This window comes from Hyperoodon ampullatus, assembly GCF_949752795.1.
Source record: "Hyperoodon ampullatus genome assembly, chromosome: 4".
Lineage (NCBI taxonomy): Eukaryota > Metazoa > Chordata > Mammalia > Artiodactyla > Ziphiidae > Hyperoodon > Hyperoodon ampullatus.
The window spans coordinates 38,705,075-38,727,773 of record NC_136917.1 but is presented as its reverse complement, the minus strand read 5'-3'; the positions used below and the strand labels follow the sequence as shown (position 1 = coordinate 38,727,773).

Sequence of the window (22,699 nt, the reverse complement as noted above, 5' to 3'; positions counted from 1 at the left end):
AGATTTGACTTATCTGGACATTTCATATACATGGAATCATACGATATTTATCATTTTGTGTCTGGCTTCTTTCATGTAGCATGTTTTCAAGGTTTATCCATGTCACAGCATGTATCACTAATTTCATTCCTTTTTTATAGCTGAATAAAGTTGCATTGTTTGCATATATATGACATTTTGTTTATCCATCCATCTGTTGATACATTTTTTGGTTGTTTGCACATTTTGGCCACCATGAGTGTTTCTGCTATAAACATTCATGTACAAGTTTTTGTGTGGACCTATGTTTTCATTTTGGGAGGTATATACCTTTCAGTGGAATGGATGGGTCATATGGTAACTCTATGTTTAGTTATTTGAGGAACTGCTAGACTCTTTTCTAAAGAGGTTGCACCATTTTTCATCCCCACCAGCAGCGTATGAGGGTTCCAATTTCTCCACATCCTCACCAACGTTTGTTGTTATCTAACTTTCTGATTGTAGTCATTCTAGAGGTATCTAATTGTGGTTTTGATTAACATTTCCCTGATGGATGAAGACAGGTAAGGTCTTAAATGCTTTACACACATCAGTTCTTTTTTTTTAATTTTTTTTTTGCGGTACGCAGGCCTCTCACTGTTGTGGCCTCTCCCGTTGCGGAGCACAGGCTCCGGACGCGCTGGCTCAGCATGGCTCACGGACCCAGCCGCTCCGCGGCATGTGGGATCTTCCCAGACGGGGGCACGAACCCGTGTGCCCTGCATCGGCAGGCAGACTCTCAACCACTGCGCCACCAGGGAAGCCCCCACATCAGTTCTTTTACTCTACAAGGGAGGTCAGATTATTAGTTCCATTTTCAAGATGAGGAAATTGAGATATAAAGAGATTAAGTCTGCTAGCTAAATCTTTCTCCTGAAGTGGAAAAAAACTAGAATTCATTAAGTTGGAGCTGGGGTTCCGAAGCATACACTTCTCAGGGGTTATGAGGAGGGGGGGCCAGCTGTTCCAGGAAGGGATGAAAACCTGGATTGGAAAGAAAAGACTGGTTTTAGCAGGCACCAAATGAAATAAGCCCAGACCTTGAAAATATGGTGACCTCAGGAGGTTAGGAAGAAATGCCCAATGTGAGAGGACTGGGGAGACATAACCTAACCTTGACAAAAACTGGCTATAGTCATTCTGTGTTTGCTTTTCCTTAGTGGTGGTATTAATATGGAAAAGAGTGTCATGTTTAAACATGAAGTTGCTTGAGCTAAAACAAACAAACAAACAAAACAAAAAGAACTGAATCCTTTTAAAGCCAAGTTCCTGGGTTATATTGAGAAGACTTAAGATAGTTAATTAGCAATATTTGGGGACATCCTTTGCTTCCCCTATAAATGGTGAAGGAATACCAGATATAAGGACTCTTGAAGCTGTCACATGCAAGGAATGTTTAAGTGGCCAGCACAAGCCTTAAGGTGTAGCCAGTGCTCTTTGGCAAATCACAGATCTGGAGACTTTTCGAATATACCGATTGCCCTGGGAAATATGTAAGAGTCAGACTATGTGAATATGAAGGAGCTGACAGCAAAGGTGACTTCTGAATTATATCCAAGAGTGCCAGTGTGGTTCCCTGTGGTCATAATAGAAAAAATCAACTTATTCTACTTTGATTGACCAATGACAACACTTTCTGAAATTTAAATAAACCATATTTTTACTCCTTTATTTTATTTACTATTAGTTGTATTGTAAATTTAAAATGACCAAAGAAGTTGAACTTAGTGAATGTATGTTCTTTCTCTAAGTGGCATATTCTAGACCCAAGGGCTGGGTCAGGACTAGAAGAATGAGGCAAGGTCATGAAACTGCAGTGCTGCTTCCTGTCTTTATTTAAAATGTTGATATATTGTTCATAGTGAATTTTTTACATTAATTTTGATTTTGTAAAATATTGCATAAAATATGATTTATCTTAATTACTGAATTTTGTGGTGGCCCCCTAAATTTAGCTGTCAATGTGAGTGTCTCACTTGCCTGACCCTAGTCCTGATACTGTTAGACATCCCTATCTCCCCCAACCCCCCAAAATACCTTGCCTTTAGTTTCCCTGCAACAGTTCAAAACTTTGAAACCATCATTCACTTATCTGGTGATGGAAAATAGAGATAAATGCCAAAACATCAGTGTCAACACAACCAGCATCTTTGGGTGATGACCCTCCCATCACAGGAGTGAAGACAGCCCTGCCCCTCTGCCCACTAGTGTTGGCTAGGACCACCCTGCCCCCCCCCCAGGGCCTGTCCTCCCCTCCCCTCTATTATTCAGCTTCCACTTTCTTATGTTCTTCCACCGCCTGCATTCCTAGCTGTTTGCCATTCCTTACTAATGGTACCTGCTGTGCCACCTGCTTTGGTATCCTAAGGTGGGGCCAGAGCCCAGAGAGGTGATTAAAGGGCCTGGAGCACAGAGAAAGGCTGCTGATGGAGAGATCTCCAGACTTTAGGGGTCCCCCCTCCTGGTGCTAATGGAGCCACCGTGGGCTTCCATGCTAACTGCTCAAGGCAAAGACCGTCCTGAATGATGCAACCTGCTGCCTTCTCCTCTCTTGTTCTGCCCTTCCGCAGTGTAGACCCTGACAGCCATGCTTGTGGATGAAAGTCCAGTCCCCACCTCAAGGATGTTTTTCTTCCCCTCCACCCTCAACCCCCACAAGCTGTCTCTGTCCAGCAGCCAGAAGGATCTTTCGAAAGGGAAAACTTGAAAAATCCCCTGTCTGTTTATATCCTTGGGACACAGTACAAATTCTCCTGTGGTCGGCTCCATGCTTCATCTTCAACATTACACCCCAGCCCTCCCCAGCCTCTCTAACATCCTGGTTATCCCTGCAATAAACCAAGCACACTCAGACCTTACAGGCTTTGCCCATGCTGCTGCTTCTACCTGGAATACCCTTCTGCTGGCATCACCTACACATCCATAGGCTTGACCTTAAATGTCACCTCCTCAGGAGAGCCTTCCCTGATTTCCCCATACTGAGTCACCACTCCTATTATAAGCACTCATAGCAACTTCTTTCTTTCCTCATAGCTTTTATCATAATGTATCATATATATTAATCAGTGTGATTATTTGTTTAATAGCCACATCTTCCTCTCTCAACTGAAAGCACTGAGATCAGTGTCACATCTAATCAGTTCCATGTTGAATCCCCAGTGGCATCTGAAAACGTGCCTGGGGGAATTGGGAAGATGGCGGAAGAGTAAGATGTGGAGAACACCTTCCTCCCCACAGATACACCAGAAATACATCTACACGTGGAACAACTCCTACAGAACACCTACTGAACGCTGGCAGAAGACCTCAGACCTCCCAAAAGGCAAGAAACTCCCCCACGTACCTGGGTAGGGCAAAAGAAAAAAGAATAAACAGAGACAAAAGAATAGGGACGGAACCTGCACCAGTGGGAGGGAGCTGTGAAGGAGGAAAGGTTTCCACACACTAGGAAGCCCCATCGCGGGCGGAGACTGCGGGTGGCGGAGGGGGGAAGCTTCGGAGCCACGGAGGAGAGCACAGCAACAGGGGTGCAGAGGGCAAAGCGGAGAGATTCCCGCACAGAGGATCGGGGCCGACCAGCACTCACCAGTCCGAGAGGCTTGTCTGCACACCCGCCGGGGTTGGGAGGGGCTGGGAGCTGAGGCTCAGCTTCGGTTGGAGCGCAGGGAGAGGACTGGGGCTGGAGGCGTGAACACAGCCTGAAGGGGTTAGTGCACCACGGCTGGCAGGGAGGGAGTCTGGGAAAAAGTCTGGACCTGCCAAAGAGGCGAGAGACTTTTTCTTCCCTCTTTGTTTCCTGGTGCATGAGGAGAGGGGATTAAGAGCGCTGCTTAAAGGAGCTCCAGAGACGGACACGAGCCGCGGCTAACAGCGCGGACCCCAGAGTCGGGCATGAGACGCTAAGGGTGCTGCTGCCGCCACCAAGAAGCCTGTGTGCGAGCACAGGTCACTATCCACACCTCCATTCCGGGGAGCTGTGCAGCCCGCCACTACCAGGGTCCTGGGATCCAGGGACAACTTACCCGGGAGAACACACATAGCACTTCAGGCTGGTGCAACGTCACGGTGGCCTCTGCTGCCGCAGGCTCGCCCCACACTCCGTACCCCTCCCTCCTCCAGGCCTGAGTGAGCCGGAGCCCCCGAATCAGCGTCTCCTTTAACCCCGTCCTGTCTGAGCGAAGAACACATGCCCTCCGGCGATCTACACGGAGAGGCGGGGCCAAATCCAAAGCTGAGCCCCGGGAGCTGTGCGAACAAAGAAGAGAAAGGGAAATCTCTCCCAGCAGCCTCAGAAGCAGCGGATTAAAGCTCCACAATCAACTTGATGTACCCTGCATCTGTGGAATACCTGAATAGACAACGAATCATCCCAAATTGAGGAGGTGGATTTTGAGAGCAAGATTTATTATTTTTCCCCTTTTCTGCTTTTTGTGAGTGTGTATGTGTATGCTTCTGTGTGAGATTTTGTCCGTATAGCTTTGCTTTCACCATTTGTCCTAGGGTTCTATCCGTCCGTTTTGTTTTTTTCTTAAAAAAAATTTTATTTCTTAATAACTTTTTTATTTTAATAACTTTATTTTATTTTATTTTATCTTCTTTCCTTCCTTCCTTCTTTCTCTCTCTCTCTCTTTCTTTCTTTCTTTCTACTTTTTCTCCCTTTTATTCTGAGCCATCTGGAGGACAGTCTCTTGGTGCTCCAGCCAGGCGTCAGGGCTGTCCCACTGAGGTGGGAGAGCCACCTTCAGGACACTGGTCCACAAGAGACCTCCCAGCTCCACGTAATATCAAACGGCAAAAACCTCCCAGAGATCTCCATCTCAAAACCAACACCCAGCTGCATTCAACGACCAGCAAGCTACAGTGCTGGACACCCTATGCCAAACTAGCAAGACAGGAACACAGCTGCATCCATTAGCAGAGAGGCTGCCTAAAATCATAATAAGGCCACAGACACCCCAAAACACACCAGCAGACGTGGACCTGCCCACCAGAAAGACAAGATCCAGCCTCATCCACTAGAACACAGGCACTAGTCCCCTCCACCAGGAAGCCCACACAACCCACTGAACCAACTTTAGCCGCTGGGGACAGACACCAAAAACAACGGGAACTACGAACCTGCAGCCTTCAAAAAGGAGACCCAAAACACAGTAAGATAAGCAAAATGAGAAGACAGAAAAACACACAGCAGATGAAGGAGCAAGATAAAAACCCACCAGACCTAACAAATGAAGAGGAAATAGGCAATCTACCTGAAAAAGAATTCAGAATAATGATAGTAAAGATGATCCAAAATCTTGGAAATAGAATAGAGAAAATGCAAGAAACATTTAACAAGGACCTAGAAGAACTAAAGATGAAACAAGCAACGATGAACAACACAGTAAAAGAAACTAAAAATACTCTAGATAGGATCAATAGCAGAATAACTGAGGCAGAAGAACAGATAAGTGACCTGGAAGATAAAATAGTGGAAATAACTACTGCAGAGCAGAATAAAGAAAAAAGAATGAAAAGAACTGAGGACAGTCTCAGAGACCTCTGGGACAACACTAAACGCACCAACATTCAAATTATAGGGGTTCCAGAAGAAGAAGAGAAAAAGAAAGGGACTGAGAAAATATTTGAAGAGATTATAGTTGAAAACTTCCCTAATATGGGAGAGGAAATAGTTAATCAAGTCCAGGAAGCACAGAGAGTCCCATACAGGATAAATCCAAGGAGAAACATGCCAAGACACATATTAATCAAACTGTCAAAAGTTAAATACAAAGAAAACATATTAAAAGCAGCAAGGGAAAAACAACAAATAACACACAAGGGAATCCCCATCAGGTTAACAGCTGATCTTTCAGCAGAAACTCTGCAAGCCAGAAGGGACTGGCAAGACATATTTAAAGTGATGAAGGAGAAAAATCTACAACCAAGATTACGCTACCCAGCAAGGATCTCATTCAGATTTGATGGAGAAATTAAAACCTTTACAGACAAACAAAAGCTGAGAGAGTTCAGCACCACCAAACCAGCTTTACAACAAATGATAAAGGAACTTCTCTAAGCAGGAAACACAAGAGAAGGAAAAGACATACAATAACAAACCCAAAACAATTAAGAAAATGGTAAAAGGAACATACTTATGGATAATTACCTTAAATGTAAATGGTTTAAATGCTCCAACCAAAAGATATAGACTGCATGAATGGATACAAAAATGAGACCCATATATATGCTCTCTACAAGAGACCAACTTCAAACCTAGGGACACATACAGACTGATAGTGAGGGGATGGAAAAAGATATTCCATGCAAAATGAAATCAAAAGAAATCTGGAGTAGCAATTCTCAAATCAGACAAAATATACTTTAAAACAAAGACTATTACAAGAGACAAAGAAGGACACTACATAATGATCAAGGGATCAATCCAAGAAGAAGATATAACAATTGTAAATATTTATGCAGCCAACGTAGGATCACCTCAATACATAAGGCAAATACTAACAGCCATAAAAGGGGAAATCGACAGTAACACAATCATAGTAGGGGACTTTAACACCCCACTTTCAACAATGGACAGATCATCCAAAATGAAAATAAATAAGGAAACACAAGCTTTAAATGATACATTAAACAAGATGGACTTAATTGATATTTATAGGACATTCCATCCAAAAACAACAGAATACACATTCTTCTCAAGTGCTCATGGGACATTCTCCAGGATAGATCATATTTTGGGTCACAAATCTAGCCTTGGTAAATTTAAGAAAATTGAAATCGTATCAAGTATCCTTTCTGACCACAACACTATGAGACTAGATATCAATTACAGGAAAAAGTCTGTAAGAAATACAAACACATGGAGGCTAAACAACACACTACATAATAACCAAGAGATTACTGAAGAAATCAAAGAGGAAATCAAAAAATACCTAGAAACACATGACAATGAAAACACAACTACTCAAAACTTATGGGATGCAGCAAAAGCAGTTCTAAGAGGGAAGTTTATATCTCTACAAGCCTACCTTAAGAAACAAGAAACATCTCAAAAGCAACCTAACCGTACACCTAAAGCAATTAGAGAAAGAAAAATTTAAAAAAACCCAAAGTTAGCAGAAAGAAAGAAATCATAATGATCAGATCAGAAATAAATGAAAAAGAAATGAAGGAAACAATAGCAAAGATCAATAAATCTAAAAGCTGATTCTTTGAGAAATTAACAAAATTGATAAACCATTAGCTAGCCTCATCAAGAAAAAAAAGGGAGAAGACTGAAATCAATGGAATTAGGAATGAAAAAGGAGAAGTAACAACTGACACTGCAGAAATACGAAGGATATGAGAGATTACTACAAGCAACTATATGCCAATAAAATGGACAACCTGGAAGAAATGGACAAATTCTTAGAAATGCATAACCTTCTGAGACTGAACCAGGAAGAAGTAGAAAATATGAACAGTCCAATCACAAGCACTGAAATTGAAACTGTGATAAAAAATCTTCCAACAAACAAAAGCCCAGGACCAGATGGCCTCACAGGGGAATTTTATCAAACATTTAGAGAAGAGCTAACACCTATCCTTCTCAAACTCTTCCAAAATATAGCAGAGGGAGGAGCACTCCCAAACTCATTCTACGAGGCCACCATCACCCTGATACCTAAACCAGAACAAGATGTCACAATGAAAGAAAACTACAGGTCCATATCACTGATGAACATAGAGGCAAAATTCCTCAACAAAATGTTAGCAAACAGAATCCAACAGCACATTAAAAGGATCATAGTATATGATCAAGTGGGGTTTATCCCAGGAATGCAAGGATTCTTCAATATATGCAAATCAATCAACGTGATACACCATATTAACAAATTGAAGGAGAAAAACATATGATCATGTCAATAGATGCAGAGAAAGCTTTCGACAAAATTCAACACCCATTTATGATAAAATCCCTTGAGAAAGTAAGCATAGAGGGAACTTCCCTCAACATAATAAAGTCCATATATGACAAACCCACAGCCAACATCATCCTCAATGGTGAAAAACTGAAACCATTTCCACTAAGATCAGGAACAAGACAAAGTTGCCAACTCTCATCACTCTTAGTCAACATAGTTTTGGATTTTTAGCAACAGAAATCAGAGAAGAAAAAGAAATAAAAGGAATCCAAATTGCAAAAGAAGAAGTAAAACTTTCACTGTTTGCAGATGACATGATACTATACATAGAGAATCCTAAAGATGCTACCGAAAAACTACTAGAGCTAATCAGTGAAGTTGGTAAAGTAGCAGGATACAAAATTAATGCACAGAAATCTCTTGCATTCCTATACACTAATGATGAAAAATCTGAAAGTGAAATTAAGATAACACTCCCATTTAACATTGCAACAAAAAGAATAAAATATCTAGGAGTAAACTTACCTAAGGAGACAAAAGAGCTGTATGAATAAAATTATAAGACACTGATGAAAGAAATTAAATATGATACAAATAGATGGAGAGATATACCATGTTCTTGGATTGGAAGAATCAACATTGTGAAAATGACTCTACCACCCAAAGCAATCTACAGATTCAATGTAATCCCTATCAAACTACCACTGGCATTTTTCACAGAACTAGAACAAAAAATTTCACAATTTGTATGGAAACACAAAAGACCCCGAATAGCCAAAGCAATCTTGAGAAAGAAAAATGGAGCTGGAGGAATCAGGCTCCCTTACTTCAGACTATGCTACAAAGCTACAATAATCAAGACAATATGTTACCGGCACATAAACAGAAATATAGATCAATGGAACAGGATAGAAAGCCCAGAGATAAAGCCACGCACATATGGTCACCTTATCTTTGATAAAGGAGGCAAAAATATACATTGGAGAAAAGACGCCTCTTCAATAAGTGGTGCTGGGAAAACTGGACAGCTACATGTAAAAGAATGAAATTAGAACACTCCCTAACACCATACAAAAAAATAAAGTCAAAATGGATTAAAGACCTAAATGTAAGGCCAGACACCATCAAACTCTTAGAGGAAAACATAGGCAGAATGCTCTATGACATAAATCACGGCAAGATCCTTTTTGACACACCTCTTAGAGAAATGGGAATAAAAACAAAAATAAACAAATGGGACCTAATGAAACTTAAAAGCTTTTGCACAGCAAAGGAAACCACAAACAAGACAAAAAGACAACCTTCAGAATGGGAGAAAATATTTGCAAATGAAGCAACTGACAGAGGATTAATCTCCAAAACATACAAGCAACTCTTGAAGCTTAATATCAAAAAAAACAAACAACCCAATCCAAAAATGGGCAGAAGACCTAAATAGACATTTCTCCAAAGAAGATATACAGATTGCCAACAAACACATGAAAGAATGCTCAACATCATTAATCATTAGAGAAATGCAAATCAAAACTACAATGAGATATCATCTCACCCCTATCAGAATGGCCATCATCAAAAATCTACAAACAATAAATGCTGGAGAGGGCGTGGAGAAAAGGGAACCCTCTTGCACTGTTGGTGGGAATGTAAATTGATACAGCCATTATGGAGAACAGTATGGAGGTTCCTTAAAAAACTAAAAATAGAACTACCATACGACCCAGCAATCCCACTACTGGACATATACCCTGAGAAAACCATAATTCAAAAAGAGTCATGTATCAAAATGTTCATTGTGGCTCTATTTACAATAGCCAGGACATGGAAGCAATCTAAATGTCCAAGAACAGATGAATGGATAACGAATGGATAAAGAAGATGTGGCACATATATACAATGGAATATTACTCAGCCATAAAAAGAAACGAAACTGAGTTATTTGTAGTGAGGTGGATGGACCTAGAGACTGTCAGACAGAGTGAAGTAAGTCAGAAAGAGAAAAACAAATACCATATGCTAACACATATATATGGAATCTATGTAAAATAGATAGCTAGTATGAAGCAGCCACATAGCACAGGGAGATCAGCTCGGTGCTTTGTGACCACCTAGAGGGCTGGGACAGAGAGGGTGGGAAGGAGGGAGATGCAAGAGGGAAGAGACACGGGGACATGTATATGTATAACTGATTCACTTTGTTATAAAGCAGAAACTGACACACCATTGTAAAGCAATTATACTCTAATAAACGTGTTTTTTAAAAAAACTCTCTTGAGCTTCCTAATTTATGGAATTTGGAAAACCAATTCTCCCCTATCCGTTTCCAATTTTAACAGATTATAATGTATATAATATATATACTTTGAAGTGGATGGAGGTTTCTCTAGGTCTAAAAACAAGGTCAAATTTTGTTAAAGTCCTCTATGTTTTTGAAAACAATATTTAATCTCTGTTTGGCAAGGAACATAAATATATTCAGGGGCTAACGTCTGTCTGTATTAATTGCATTATAATTCCCAAATTGCATTTCTGAACTCTTAAAATTTCCAACTTCAATTTTTTATCTATCTACCCAATGTTGATTTAGCTATTTGTATTTTATATCTATTTCAGTAACGTTGTGCTATTTATTACTAATATTCTAGTGTATATTGTTTTATAGGTTAATTACATTTATGCAGGTCTCTAAAATGTGCTTCTATCCTTCATAAAATATTCTTCTTTGTCCCATGGTGTGTGCATGTGTTTGTAATTTTTTTTATTATTTTGTATTGAGGTTTTGTTAATTTACAACATTATATTAGTTTCAGCTGTAAGTGCAATAATTCAGTATTTTTACTGATTATACCCCATTCAGAGTTATTATAAGATAATGGCTAGGGCTTCCCTGGTGGCGCAGTGGTTGAGAGTCCGCCTGCCGATGCAGGGGACACAGGTTCGTGCCCCAGTCCAGGAGGATCCCACATGCCGCGGAGCGGCTGGGCCCGTGAGCCATGGCCGCTGAGCCTGCGCGTCCGGAGCCTGTGCTCCGCAACGGGAGAGGCCACAACAGTGAGAGGCCCGCGTACCGCAAAAAAAAAAAAAAAAAAAAAAGATAATGGCTATAATTTCCTATACTATACAATATATCTTTATTACTTATCCATTTTACAAGAGTAGTTTGTATATGTTAATCCCAGTCCCCTAATTTCCTCCCTCCCCCCTTCCCTCTCCCCTTTGGTAACCACTAGTTTGTTTTCTATTTCTGTGTGTCTATTTCTGTTTTGCATATATACTCATTTGTATTGTTTTTTAGATTTCACATATAAGTGATATCATACAGTATTTGTCTTTCTCCATCTGATCTATTTCATTAAGAATAATATTCTCTAGGTCTCTTCATGTTTCTGCAAATGGTAGGTTTCATTATTGTACTGGCTGAATGATAATTCATTGTAAATATATACCACATTTTTATCCATTCTTCTGCTGATGAGCACTTGGGTTGCTTCCATATCCTGGCTGTTGTAAATAGTGCTTCTATGATCATTGGGGTGCATGTACTTTTCAAATTAGTGTATTCATTTTCTCCAGTTACATACCCAGGAGTGGAATTGCTAGATCATATGGTAGTTCTATTTTCAGTTTTTTGAGGACCATCCATACTGTTTTGGCATCCTTTAACATTAACACATTGCTCAGTGAAAGTTCTATTTCACTGTTGCAGAGATGGCCTAGGCTTGTATCTATGCACAGACCATTTCTCTAAGTTACCTGGTTCCTTTTATTGGCATATGGTAACACATATTATAATCATTGTTTCCTTAAATTCCATTTTTTTCTGCTTTCAAGAGTACTGCCTAAACTTTCCTTTGGTGCATATTTGCCTGGGATACATTTGTCCATCCTTTTATTTTCAAACCTTCTGCTTATTTCCTTTAGAGGAGTAAATACGTTAATACAAAATACGATGGCAGAAATGAATACCAATAAAACAGTATTAAAATAAATATGAATGGGTCACTCAATAAAAGGACAATGACACTCAGAAAAAAACGTTAGAACCTCAATATCCAAAAATACGTTTTCTAGAACTGGCACACTATTCAAGAGTATATGACCCTGATCATCTGTGCCTGTCTTAAAAATTGCACACCTGGATCTTTTATTTCTTTTCATCACCATTAATAAAAACCCAGGAACCAAACTATGTCTTAAGCACTTAATATACTGCTCTCACTTTATGTTTATCACAATGCTGAATGGTAAGGACTATTACAATTTACTCCATCTTACTGATGAAGATTTTGAGACCCAGACAAGTTAAGAAAGTAGTTATACAGTATAGAGGTCTTCAATTGCCATTTAATCTTATGTTAGAGCCTATGTTTTAACCACTGTGCCTTCATTCTGTTTCTGATCTCACCAGATTCAGCATCCTTGTCTGGTCAGAACTATAACATGGTGTCTGAATTCATCCTCATCGGCTTCTCTAACTTCCCTCAGCAGCTCCTGCCCACCTTCTTGCTGTACCTGCTGATGTACCTGTTCACACTGCTAGGGAACCTGCTCATCATGGCCACCATCTGGAGGGAGCACAGGCTCCACACACCCATGTACCTCTTCCTGTGTGCCCTCTCCATCTCTGAGATACTGTTCACTGTTGCGGTCACCCCTCGAATGCTGGTTTACGTGCTCCACCCACCACTCCACCACCTTTGTGGCCTGTGTCAGTCAGATGTTCTCCCCCACGTTTGGCTTCACCCATTCCTTTCTGCTCATGATCACGGGTTATGACCACTATGTGGCCATCTGCCACCCCCTGGGCTACAATGTGCTCATGAGAACACGTGACTGTGCCCATCTTGTGTCCTGGTGGTGGGCTGGTGGCTCAGTCGTGGGGATGATGGTGACCTTGATTGTTTTTCACCTCACCTTCTGTGGGTCTAATATGATTCACAATTTTCTCTGCCACGTGCTTTCTTTCTTGAAATTGGCCTATGGGAAGGAAACAGCTTCTGTCACCATGGGTGTGATCCTTGTTTGTGTCACAGCCCTGCTGGGGTGCTTATTCCTCATCATCCTCTCCTATGTCTTCATCATGGCCACCATCTTGAGGATCCCCTCTGCTGAGGGCTGGCACAAGACCTTCTCCACCTGTGTATCCCACCTCACCATAGTGGTGGTGCACTACGGTTTTACCTCCATCATCTACCTCAAACCCAAAGGCCTCCATTCTATGGACAGTAGCACGATGGCCACCACCTATACAGTCTCCACCCCCTTTCTTAGCCCGATCTTTCTCAGCCTCAGGAATAAGGAGCTGAAGAGCGCCATAAAGAAAAGCTTCCACAGAACATTCTGTCCCCTAAGCTCCTGATGGCCAGTTTGGTGGTATGGAAGTGTGACAGATGGTTTGGGTTTAAATAATGCCTGTCTCTACAGAACTGTTGTAATGATTCAGGTCTGTAAAACACCCGCACTCCATGGGAGTTTGATGCATACTAGCTATTTGTTTCTCTCCAATATTTCCCTCTCTTGCCTAGGCTCTATCACCATAACCTCTTATTTATACCAAGTGAGATGAACTCCATCCAATTATCTATGCCTAAGAATGTGTTATCTATCTATAGGCAGGTGGGGAGCATCACATGGATGTGTCAGGACCCTGATGCATGTGGTTCTTCTTGAATGGACTAGCAAGAGAAGACTTTACCCTCCCATCCCCCAAAATAAGAATAAACAAAATAACCTAAAGATAGTAATAAATGCCACCAAAATTGAGTCTTTTTATGTATAAAGTACTGGGCCTAGTGTTTTATTATTATTATTATATTTTAATTATTACAAATGTACAAAGGAAAATACTTTCCCCAGAGAAAATGGTTTATTATTTCTCACTTGATTTTGGAGTTATAGACAGTAATGGATGTTTTTCTGTCAAGGTGAACTGAGTAAAGGATGTTAGAATTCAAAGTAGAGAGAGAGCCAAAGTGTGTGTGTGTGTGTGTGTGTGTGTGTGTGTGTGTGTGAGAGAGAGAGAGAGAGAGAGAGAGAGAGAGAGAGAGAGAGAGCAGGCAAGTAGGATTGGAGTCCTTTAGATCTGATCATTCAATTGATTAAAAACTATATGGGGCAAAATCCAGGCAAGATGGGAGGAAGCAGAAGGAGGTTGCTAATAGGGCGATATGCATATGAGGAAGGGGAAGAAAGGGAAGATGATGGAGGCAAGAAAGGAGGAAGGCAGAGAGAGAGAGATGGAGAGAGAATGGGAGGAGAGAGAAAGGGAAGAGTGATCAGTGCTTAGGTAAGAACACAGACATGTTAAAGGGTGTTATCTGACATCTTATGGAAATCTCTTTCCATTTTTCCCACACATAATTTTCAGTAAAACATCAGTTTTCATTACTGTGTTAAAGTTGCATCTATTTGAGGGGTGTGTTGAAAGCTAGAGAGCTGTCTCAAGATGGCACAGAGGTCAGAGGCCAAGATGGGTACCTTCAGTATGCACATGGAAAATGTAGGTGGAGGTCACACAAATGTGGCTGAAGGGAGTCACAGGGAACTTTAGGTCTATGTGACTCCCATGCTGGTGTTTGGGAATATAGATCACTGAGGATCCAGAAAGGGGGCCCTATGTGGGATATCAGTTGTTAACTCAAAGGTGAGGCCAAATATTTGAGTTGGAGGCAGAAGATGTTTTATAAGGATAAACCCACAGCCACCAATCATCTCATTAGTATACAAAAGACACTCTTATCAGAGGGTCAGGAACCAAGGCCAACACAAAAAGACTAAATATTTATGTTTTATGACATCACAGGAAGGCATATGCAAATATCAGACTACCTGGCTTGGACCATCAGGGCAATGGGAATAGGGTAGAATTTGGAAAGAGAGGTGACTTCTGGCCAGTTTGGCCAGAAGACTTACATTGCACAAGAGAAACCACTCTCCAAGACCCAGCTCCAAATGACTCATTCTGAAAAGCCATCCAGCTGTCCTCACCTGAAGACACAGCCCTGGAATCTCATTCTAGGCTCCTCCAGCTTCTGCCTTCCCTCTGACCCTACCTTGACCCCAGTGGATTGAGGACATCTGCATCAAGCCTTGTCTTCCCCTGAGATTGGGAGCTCCTCAGCCCTCAGCGGAGACTAATGTCTCTCTGAGCAGAGAAAACACTAGTGATCTTTGTTCTATGTGGATAGTTGGAGGAAAGAGTAGAGGCTACAAGTTCTCAAAGGCCCCTTGAGTTCCCTCCCAGCATCTCCAGACCCTGAGGACAAATCTACTTTGGTCTCCTGGGGAGGCCCTGGGGAGCAGCCTGCTGGAAACCTGCAGCAGGGATAAAGCATACAGGATCGGTTCCAGGAGGCCCTATGTCTGACCCCACACCTGCCTGTGGGTACCACTGACAGCATCGAGCAGGAGACCTTCTTCTGCCCTTCCCTGCTAGCCGCTTCATGGAAGAGGCAGGCCAGGCTGAGGGGAACCAGAGGGAGAGGGTAGGAAGGCAGAATCAGACAGTTGTGGATAGCACTGCCAAGCCTGGGGATGGTGTCAGGGCTGGGAAGAGGGTCCAGAAGAAAGGATCTCAGTCTTGAGAGGCTGCTGGGGGTCTTCTCCGTTTACCCATTCTGGGTCCTTAGTTCTCACCCAGCCTAGGTTCCCTTTGCATCTCCTAAGTCAGCAGTTTTTAGCCTGGGGTGATTCTGCACTACAGTGGACATTTGGACATGTCCACAGACAGTTTTGGTTGTCATGATCTTGGGAGGGAGGGATGCTACAGACATCTGGTGGCTTGATGCTTGGGATGCTGTTAAATATTGTACAAACACGTAATAGTGTGGTACATTTGTTACAACTGATGAACCATTACGGATCAATTATTATTAACTGAAGTCCAGAGTTTACCTTAGAATTCACTCTTTGTGTTGTAATTTCTATGGATTTTAACAAATTTATAAGATATGGTATGGATTTGCTGGTATACAGAGCATGTATATTCTGAATTTTCACCATTCTCCATCCTCACCAGCAGTGTTGGAGGATTCCTTTCTCCCCATTGCCCAATCACCATAGCATTTTCTAATTTGGGGAATTGAATATGTATGCAGTGAAATTTCATTGCTTTCATTCATCTCACCCAGTCCTTTTTTTTGAGCATCTTTTCATTTGCCTGAGTAACTCCTTCTGTGATTTCTCTGCTCATATCCTTTGCTCATATCTATATTGAGGTTCCTACTTCTTGTTTATTCTTCTTGATAGTGTTCCCTTGTCAGTTTTAGACAATGTAAATGATCTTGTACAAATTTTCTATCTGCCTGTTAACTTTATTTAGGATATCCTTTGTGGAACAGAAATTCAAAATATTGATGTTTTCATGTCTTATTAAAGTCACTTTAAGGCTTGTGCTTTAGAAGTTGTTTTTATTTAATTTATTTTTGGCTGTATTGGGTCTTCATGGCTGCGTGCAGGCTTTCTCTAGTTGCGGTGAGCGGGGGCTACTCTTCATTGCAGCGTGCGGGCTTCTCATTGTGGTGGCTTCTCTTGTTGCGGAGCACGGGCTCTAGGTGTGTGGGCTTCAGTGGTTGCAGCACGCGGGCTCAGTAGGTGTGGCTCTTGGGCTCTAGAGTGCAGGCTCAGGAGCTGTGGCGCACGGGCTTAGTTGCTCCGCAGCATGCGGGATCTTCTTGGACCAGGGCTCAAACTCCTGTCTCCTGCACCAGCAGGCAGATTCTCAACCACTGTGCCACCAGGGAAGTCCCTAGTAGTTTTTTTTTTTTTTAATTTTTTTTATTAGTTTCTGCTTTATAACAAAGTGAATCAGTCATACATATACATCCGTTCCCACATCCCTTCCCTCATGCATCTCCCTCCCTCCCACCCTCCCCCTCCCACCCCTCCAGGCAATCACAAAGCACCGAGCTGATCTCCCCGTGCTCTGCGGCTGCTTCCCACTATCTATCTACCTCACGTTTGGTAGTGTATACATGTCCATGCCTCTCTTTCGCTTTGTCACAGCTTACACTTCCCCCTCCCCATATCCTCAAGTCCATTCTCAAGTAGGTCTGTGTCTTTATTCCCGTTTTACCCCTAGGTTCTTCATGACATTTTTTTTTAATTCCATATATATGTGTTAGCATACGTTATTTGTCTTTCTCTTTCTGACTTACTTCACTCTGTATGACAGACTCTAGGTCTATCCACCTCATTACAAATAGCCTAGTAGTTTTGTTTAGGAGGTTTTCTCCACGGCTAGATCAACAAAGTAATTCTCATACACTTTCTCCTATTAAATTTATGGTTTATATTTCACATTTATGTCTTGAATCCATCTGGATTCCACCTTTGCATGTGGTCTTGGGCAGAAATTCAGATTTACTTTCCTTCATAAAAGGAGCAGTTTTCCCCCCACAAACTAGTGAAACAAGGCATCTTTTCCTTTATTTTTGCTGCCACCTTTATCATATATTAGATTTTGAATAATAATGGGATATTTTCTAAGATATCTAATCAATTTACCAGTGTTTATGTCTGTTCTTGGTTTACATTTTCAAAATGGCTATGACTATAATGTGTCACAATACCTGGGAGGATGTATTTCTCCTGTTTACTCCAATTTATGATTAATATAGTTTTGCACTGAGTTTATTTTTAGTGGAAATTTAAGACAGTTATTAAGTTTATAATCCATTCACTGGAGTTGTAAATGCAATTGTACTGATGGTGAAATTTAGGGAAGAAGTGGTATCATTACCGTATTAGATCATTTCATCCTAGAGTATAGACTCTTTTCCATGTATTCAAATCATCTTCTATGTTTTTATTATTGGCTAAAATATTTGTCTTTGGAGGTATTGCATATCTTTTGTTAAATCCTAGGTATTTTATATCAGAGGTTTTCAAAGTGTGATATGAGACCGCAGGGGGGTTCCAGAGACCATTTCTGGGGGGGTCCATCAGGTCCTTACTTTCCCATGTGACGATGCATTTTTGTCATGTGCTTCAAGTAAAACAATGTATTGCCACAGACTAAATGAAGAATCGGACACCAGCATCAAGTTGTCTCCCATCAGGCCAGATGTTGAACGTATTTGTGAAAATGTAAAACAAGGCCACTATTCTCACTACTTAGTTTTTGAAAATGTTGTTATTTTCCTAAAAGTGTTACTATATTAAAATGTAGGGTTTTTATCATAAATGGGGGTTGAATTTTGTCGAAAGCTTTCTCTGCATCTATTGGGATGATCATATCGTTTTCCTCCTTCAATTTGTTAATATGGTGTATCACGTTGATTGATATGCGTATATTGAAGAATCCTTGCATTCCTGGGATAAACCCCACTTGATCATAGTGTATGATCCTTTTAGTGTGCTGTTGGATTCTGTTTGCTAGTATTTTGTTGAGGGTTTTTGCATCTATGTTCATCAGTGATATTGGCCTGAATGTAATAAGTTTATTACTGTTCTTTTAAATGTTCTTCTACTAAATATTTAAAAGGATTCTCAGGTTCAATTTCTGAAATGGTCAAGATTGATAGTTGTAACTCACTCAAGCAAAAGCCATTTGGGGCACTCAATAATTTTTTATTGTAAGGGGATCCTGAGAACAAAATGTTCAAGGGCTTTTTTTCCCCCTTGTTTAAAAGGCTTTTAATACAAAGCAGATAATGTTTTGCAACATTTCCCAAACTTTTCATTATCAAATTGGCTCAGGCTTCTCAACGATTATCATTTCACAAAAATATCTCCATTTTCACCTTCTTTAAATGAATTGGCCTAATAGATGTTCCATTAAAACAGAGCTTCACTCTCAACGTATTTGTAAGTTTGTATTCAAACAGTATGAAGAAAACAGGATCAAGGAATTTAGCCATAAAAGTGAATGGATTACTGATACATGCTACATCATGGATGCAGCTAAGTGAAAGAAGTCAGACACGGAAGGCCACATATTGTATGGTTCCATTTATACGAAATGTCCAGCAGTGGCATATCCATAGAAAGAGAAAATATGATACATTAGTGGTTGCCAGGGGTTTGGAAGAGAGGGAAATAGGGAATGACTACTTAAAATGGGTCAAGGGCTTTTTCTTTATAGTCTGTGTCACCATTGAGAGTCTTATCCTACTTAAATTTTATGTCTTGAATGATAATTACTGATGTAATACTATGAGAAATATTATGTATGTTTTTCGGAAGTTGATCTTGCCTTCTGCAGCATTGCGCTTCTTTTTGTTCTAATATATTACATCTTGATTCTTTCACCTTCTTTATGTACACGATCATGTTTCTTCCCTTCCTAACTGATATAGTTTCTCTCTTTTCCTTTCCTTAGAGCACTGCTCATGGCTTTCAGTTCCATGTTAAAGAACAGCAGAGACAGTAAGTAACCTTGGGTTCTTGTTTCTAAAATAATGCATCTAAAAGTTCCCTATTGGCAAATTATTTGCTGGGTTTGTAGCATATATCTATATTTTCTGGTGTACAGCATAGTGATTCAGTGTTTTGCAGATTATACTCCATTGAAAGTTATTACAAGACAATGGCTATAATGCCCTGTGCTATACAATATATCTTTGGTGCTTATCCATTTATACATAGTAGTTTGTGTCACTTAATCCCATACCCTTAATTTTCCCCTCCCCTCTTCCTTCTCCCCTTTGGTAACCACTAGTTTTTTTTTTTATATCTGTTTTGCATATAAATTTGTTTGTATTATTTTTTAGATTCCACATATAAATGATATCATGCAGTATTTGTATTTCTCTTATTTCACTAAGCATGGTATTCTCTAGGTCCATCCAGGTTGCTGCAATGCAAAATTCCATTCTTTTTTATGGCTGAATAATATTCCATTATATATATATGTTATTTATATATTAATAATATTATTAATCTTCTTAAGCCATTTGTATGTCTGCTGATGAGCACTTGGGCTGCTTCCAAATCTTGGCTATTATACATAGTGCTGCTGTGAACATTGAGGTTCATGTATACTTTCAAATTAGTGTTTTCATTTCTTCCAGATACATAGTCAGGAGTGGAATTGCTGGATGATATGGTCGTTCTATTTTTAGTTTTTTTAGGAACCTCCATACTGTTTTTCATAGTGGCTGCACCAATCTACATTCCAAACAATATGGTACAAGTTTTCCCTTTTCTCCATATCATCTCCAACATATGTTATATGTAGAGTTTGATGGGAGCCATTCTGACAGGTGTGAGGTGATAGCTCGTGTTATTATAACTTGCATTTCTCTAATAATTAGCAATGTTGAGCATCTTTTCACGTTCCTGTTAGCCATCATACGTTTTCTTTGGAAAAATGGTGATGCAGGTCTTCTGCCTATTTTTTGATTAGGTTGTTTTTTGTTATTGAGATTTATGAGCTGCTTATATGTTTTGGATATTAGCCCCTTGTCAGTCATAATATTTGCAAACTTCCTCCCATTCCAAAGGTTGTCTTCTTGTTTTGTCAAGTGTTTCTTTTTCTGTGCAAAAGCTTTTAAGTTTAATTAGGTTCCATTTGCTTATTATTGCTTTTATTTATTTATTTTTGCCTTAGGAGACAGATCCAAAAAATATTGCTATGATTTATGTCAGAGAGTGTTCTGCTTATATTTTCTTCCAGGAGTTTTGTTGTTTCCAGTCTTACATTTAGGTCTTTAATCCATTTTGAGTTTATTTTTGGATATGTTGTGAGTAAATGTTCTAATTTCATTGTTTTATATCGAGTTGTCCAGTTTTTCTAGCACAACTTATTGAAGAAACTGTCTTTTCTTCATTGTATATTCTTGCCTTTTTTTGTCATAGATTAATTGAAAATAGGCATGTGGGCTTAGTTCTGGGCTCTCTATTATGTTCCACTGATCTATGTGTCTGTTTTGTGCCAGTACCTGTGGTGTATATTCTTCACCTAGCTAAGAAAATCCCCTTTCACAACATGTTGTAAAGAGGATTTTAAAAATAATAAATGGATGTACATATATCATATCATTATGTTGTAGATATAAAACTAAAACAATATTATGTGTCAATTACATGTCAATTTTTTAAATCATAAAAAGGACTTGAATTTTAGGAAATATAATCCTGCCTTGATAGAAATAATTATATGATTTTCTGCTTTAGCTTATTCCCCTGATGAGTCACTTGATAGGTTTTCTGATGCTGAACCATCCCTGTCATTCATGGGAGAAGCAAAAACCTCTTTCTCGTAATATATTGTTTTTGAAAAACCACTGGATTTGACTAGGTTATGTCTTCTTATGAATTTAAAAATCTGCATGGATAGGTGAAATGGGCCCATAATTGTCTTTTCTTATTAACATGCTACCTGGTTTAGAATCAAGATTGCATTAACTTAACAAAATGGGGTGAGCATATTTCATATGTTTTTTCTGGTTTTTAAGAATGGGTATAAGATACTCCTCAAATGTTCCTTAAAAGTTTAAGAGAGATCACCTGTAAACACACTGGGGCCAAGGATATTGGGGAGGGGCAGCATTTCACTAACCTTTTCGATTCCTTTAAAATTTACTTGAGTCTCTAAGGTCCCTGCTTTTTCTTTCTCCAGATTTGGAACTTTATAGTTTTCTAAGAATTTATTTCCTTAGTCTACTCTTCAAATTTCCTAACTTGAATTTTTCTTACTATTTTTATTAATTTTAAACTATCCTTTATTTCTCTAGCTATTTCTCAATTTTAATTTTTGTGTTTTCTTATTGGCATCTTCCTGTTTCTATCTTGTTAAACTTTTACAACTTGATTTTGATTTTATTAAGCCTGACTTTCTTCTTGAAAAAGTTTCTTCATAAATATATTTGAGGCTATGTATTTCTTTCACAGTACTGTTAGCTTAAAATGTGACATTAGGTGCTTAAATTAGTTAATTATGAGTATTAAATTTTACTTTATGTTTTACTATTGTAACAAAAGATTATTTAATACTACACTTATCTTCCAAACACAGGGGATTTGAAAAGCTACTCCTCAATCAATTTCTACTTTTAGTGTGCTGTAATCTACATATTTATACTTGGAATTCATGGAGAAATTTTTTATGTCCTAAATACAAGGTCAATTTTTGTAAAAGTCCCTTGAATGTTTAAAACATGTTTAATCCCTCTTTGTTGAAGAGTCTAAATATATCCAATACCTAATTTCTAAATATTATTAAATGCATAAATTGCCTTTCTAAATTCTATGAAAATGTCTAACTACAAGTTTCATGTATCTATCTATTGTTGATTTAACCTTTTCTATTTATATCTACTTCACTGAAGCTGTGTGGATTATTTATTTCTTACTATTCCAAGGTATACCATTACATAGATTAACAATATTTATGCAAATCATTACAATGTTCTCATATACTTAACAAAATAGTCTTCTTTTTTTCTTGGAGTTTGTGTGTGTGTTTGTGTAATTTTTAATTTCAATATGCATTTAAACTAAGAATGTTTTTCTTCACAGCCAAAATAACAAGTCACATTTAAAATTAATAACTATAAAATTAATAACTAAATAATAATCTCATATTATACCTACCTAATTATTCATTCATACCATAATCAAAGTTTTCTCTGTTGCCTTAAAAGTAATTTACACTGGTTTGTATAAATCAATACCCAAGCTAGTACCCTATATTGCATCTGGTTTTTATGTCCCTTGAATTTCTCCATATCCTTTAGTGACCGTGGTATCTATGACATGAGACCTATTGTTCTGTACCATGTTCCACCTTTGGATTTGTCTGATTGCTTCATCATGGTGTCATTTAGCTTGTTCTTCCA

At 39.4% G+C, this 22,699-nt stretch overlaps 1 protein-coding gene across 1 annotated transcript; it reads left to right on the top strand.

Moving 5' to 3' along the window:
- Positions 1 to 12,350: 12,350 nt before the first annotated feature.
- LOC307052349 (olfactory receptor 10H3-like) lies at positions 12,351 to 13,278 on the top strand (the record flags this gene model as incomplete). Its single annotated transcript, XM_079703234.1, is given in 2 exon segments — positions 12,351 to 12,586; positions 12,588 to 13,278. Coding segments are annotated over 2 exon segments (918 nt in total). The 5' UTR covers positions 12,351 to 12,359.
- Between the last annotated feature and the right edge of the window lie 9,421 nt (positions 13,279 to 22,699).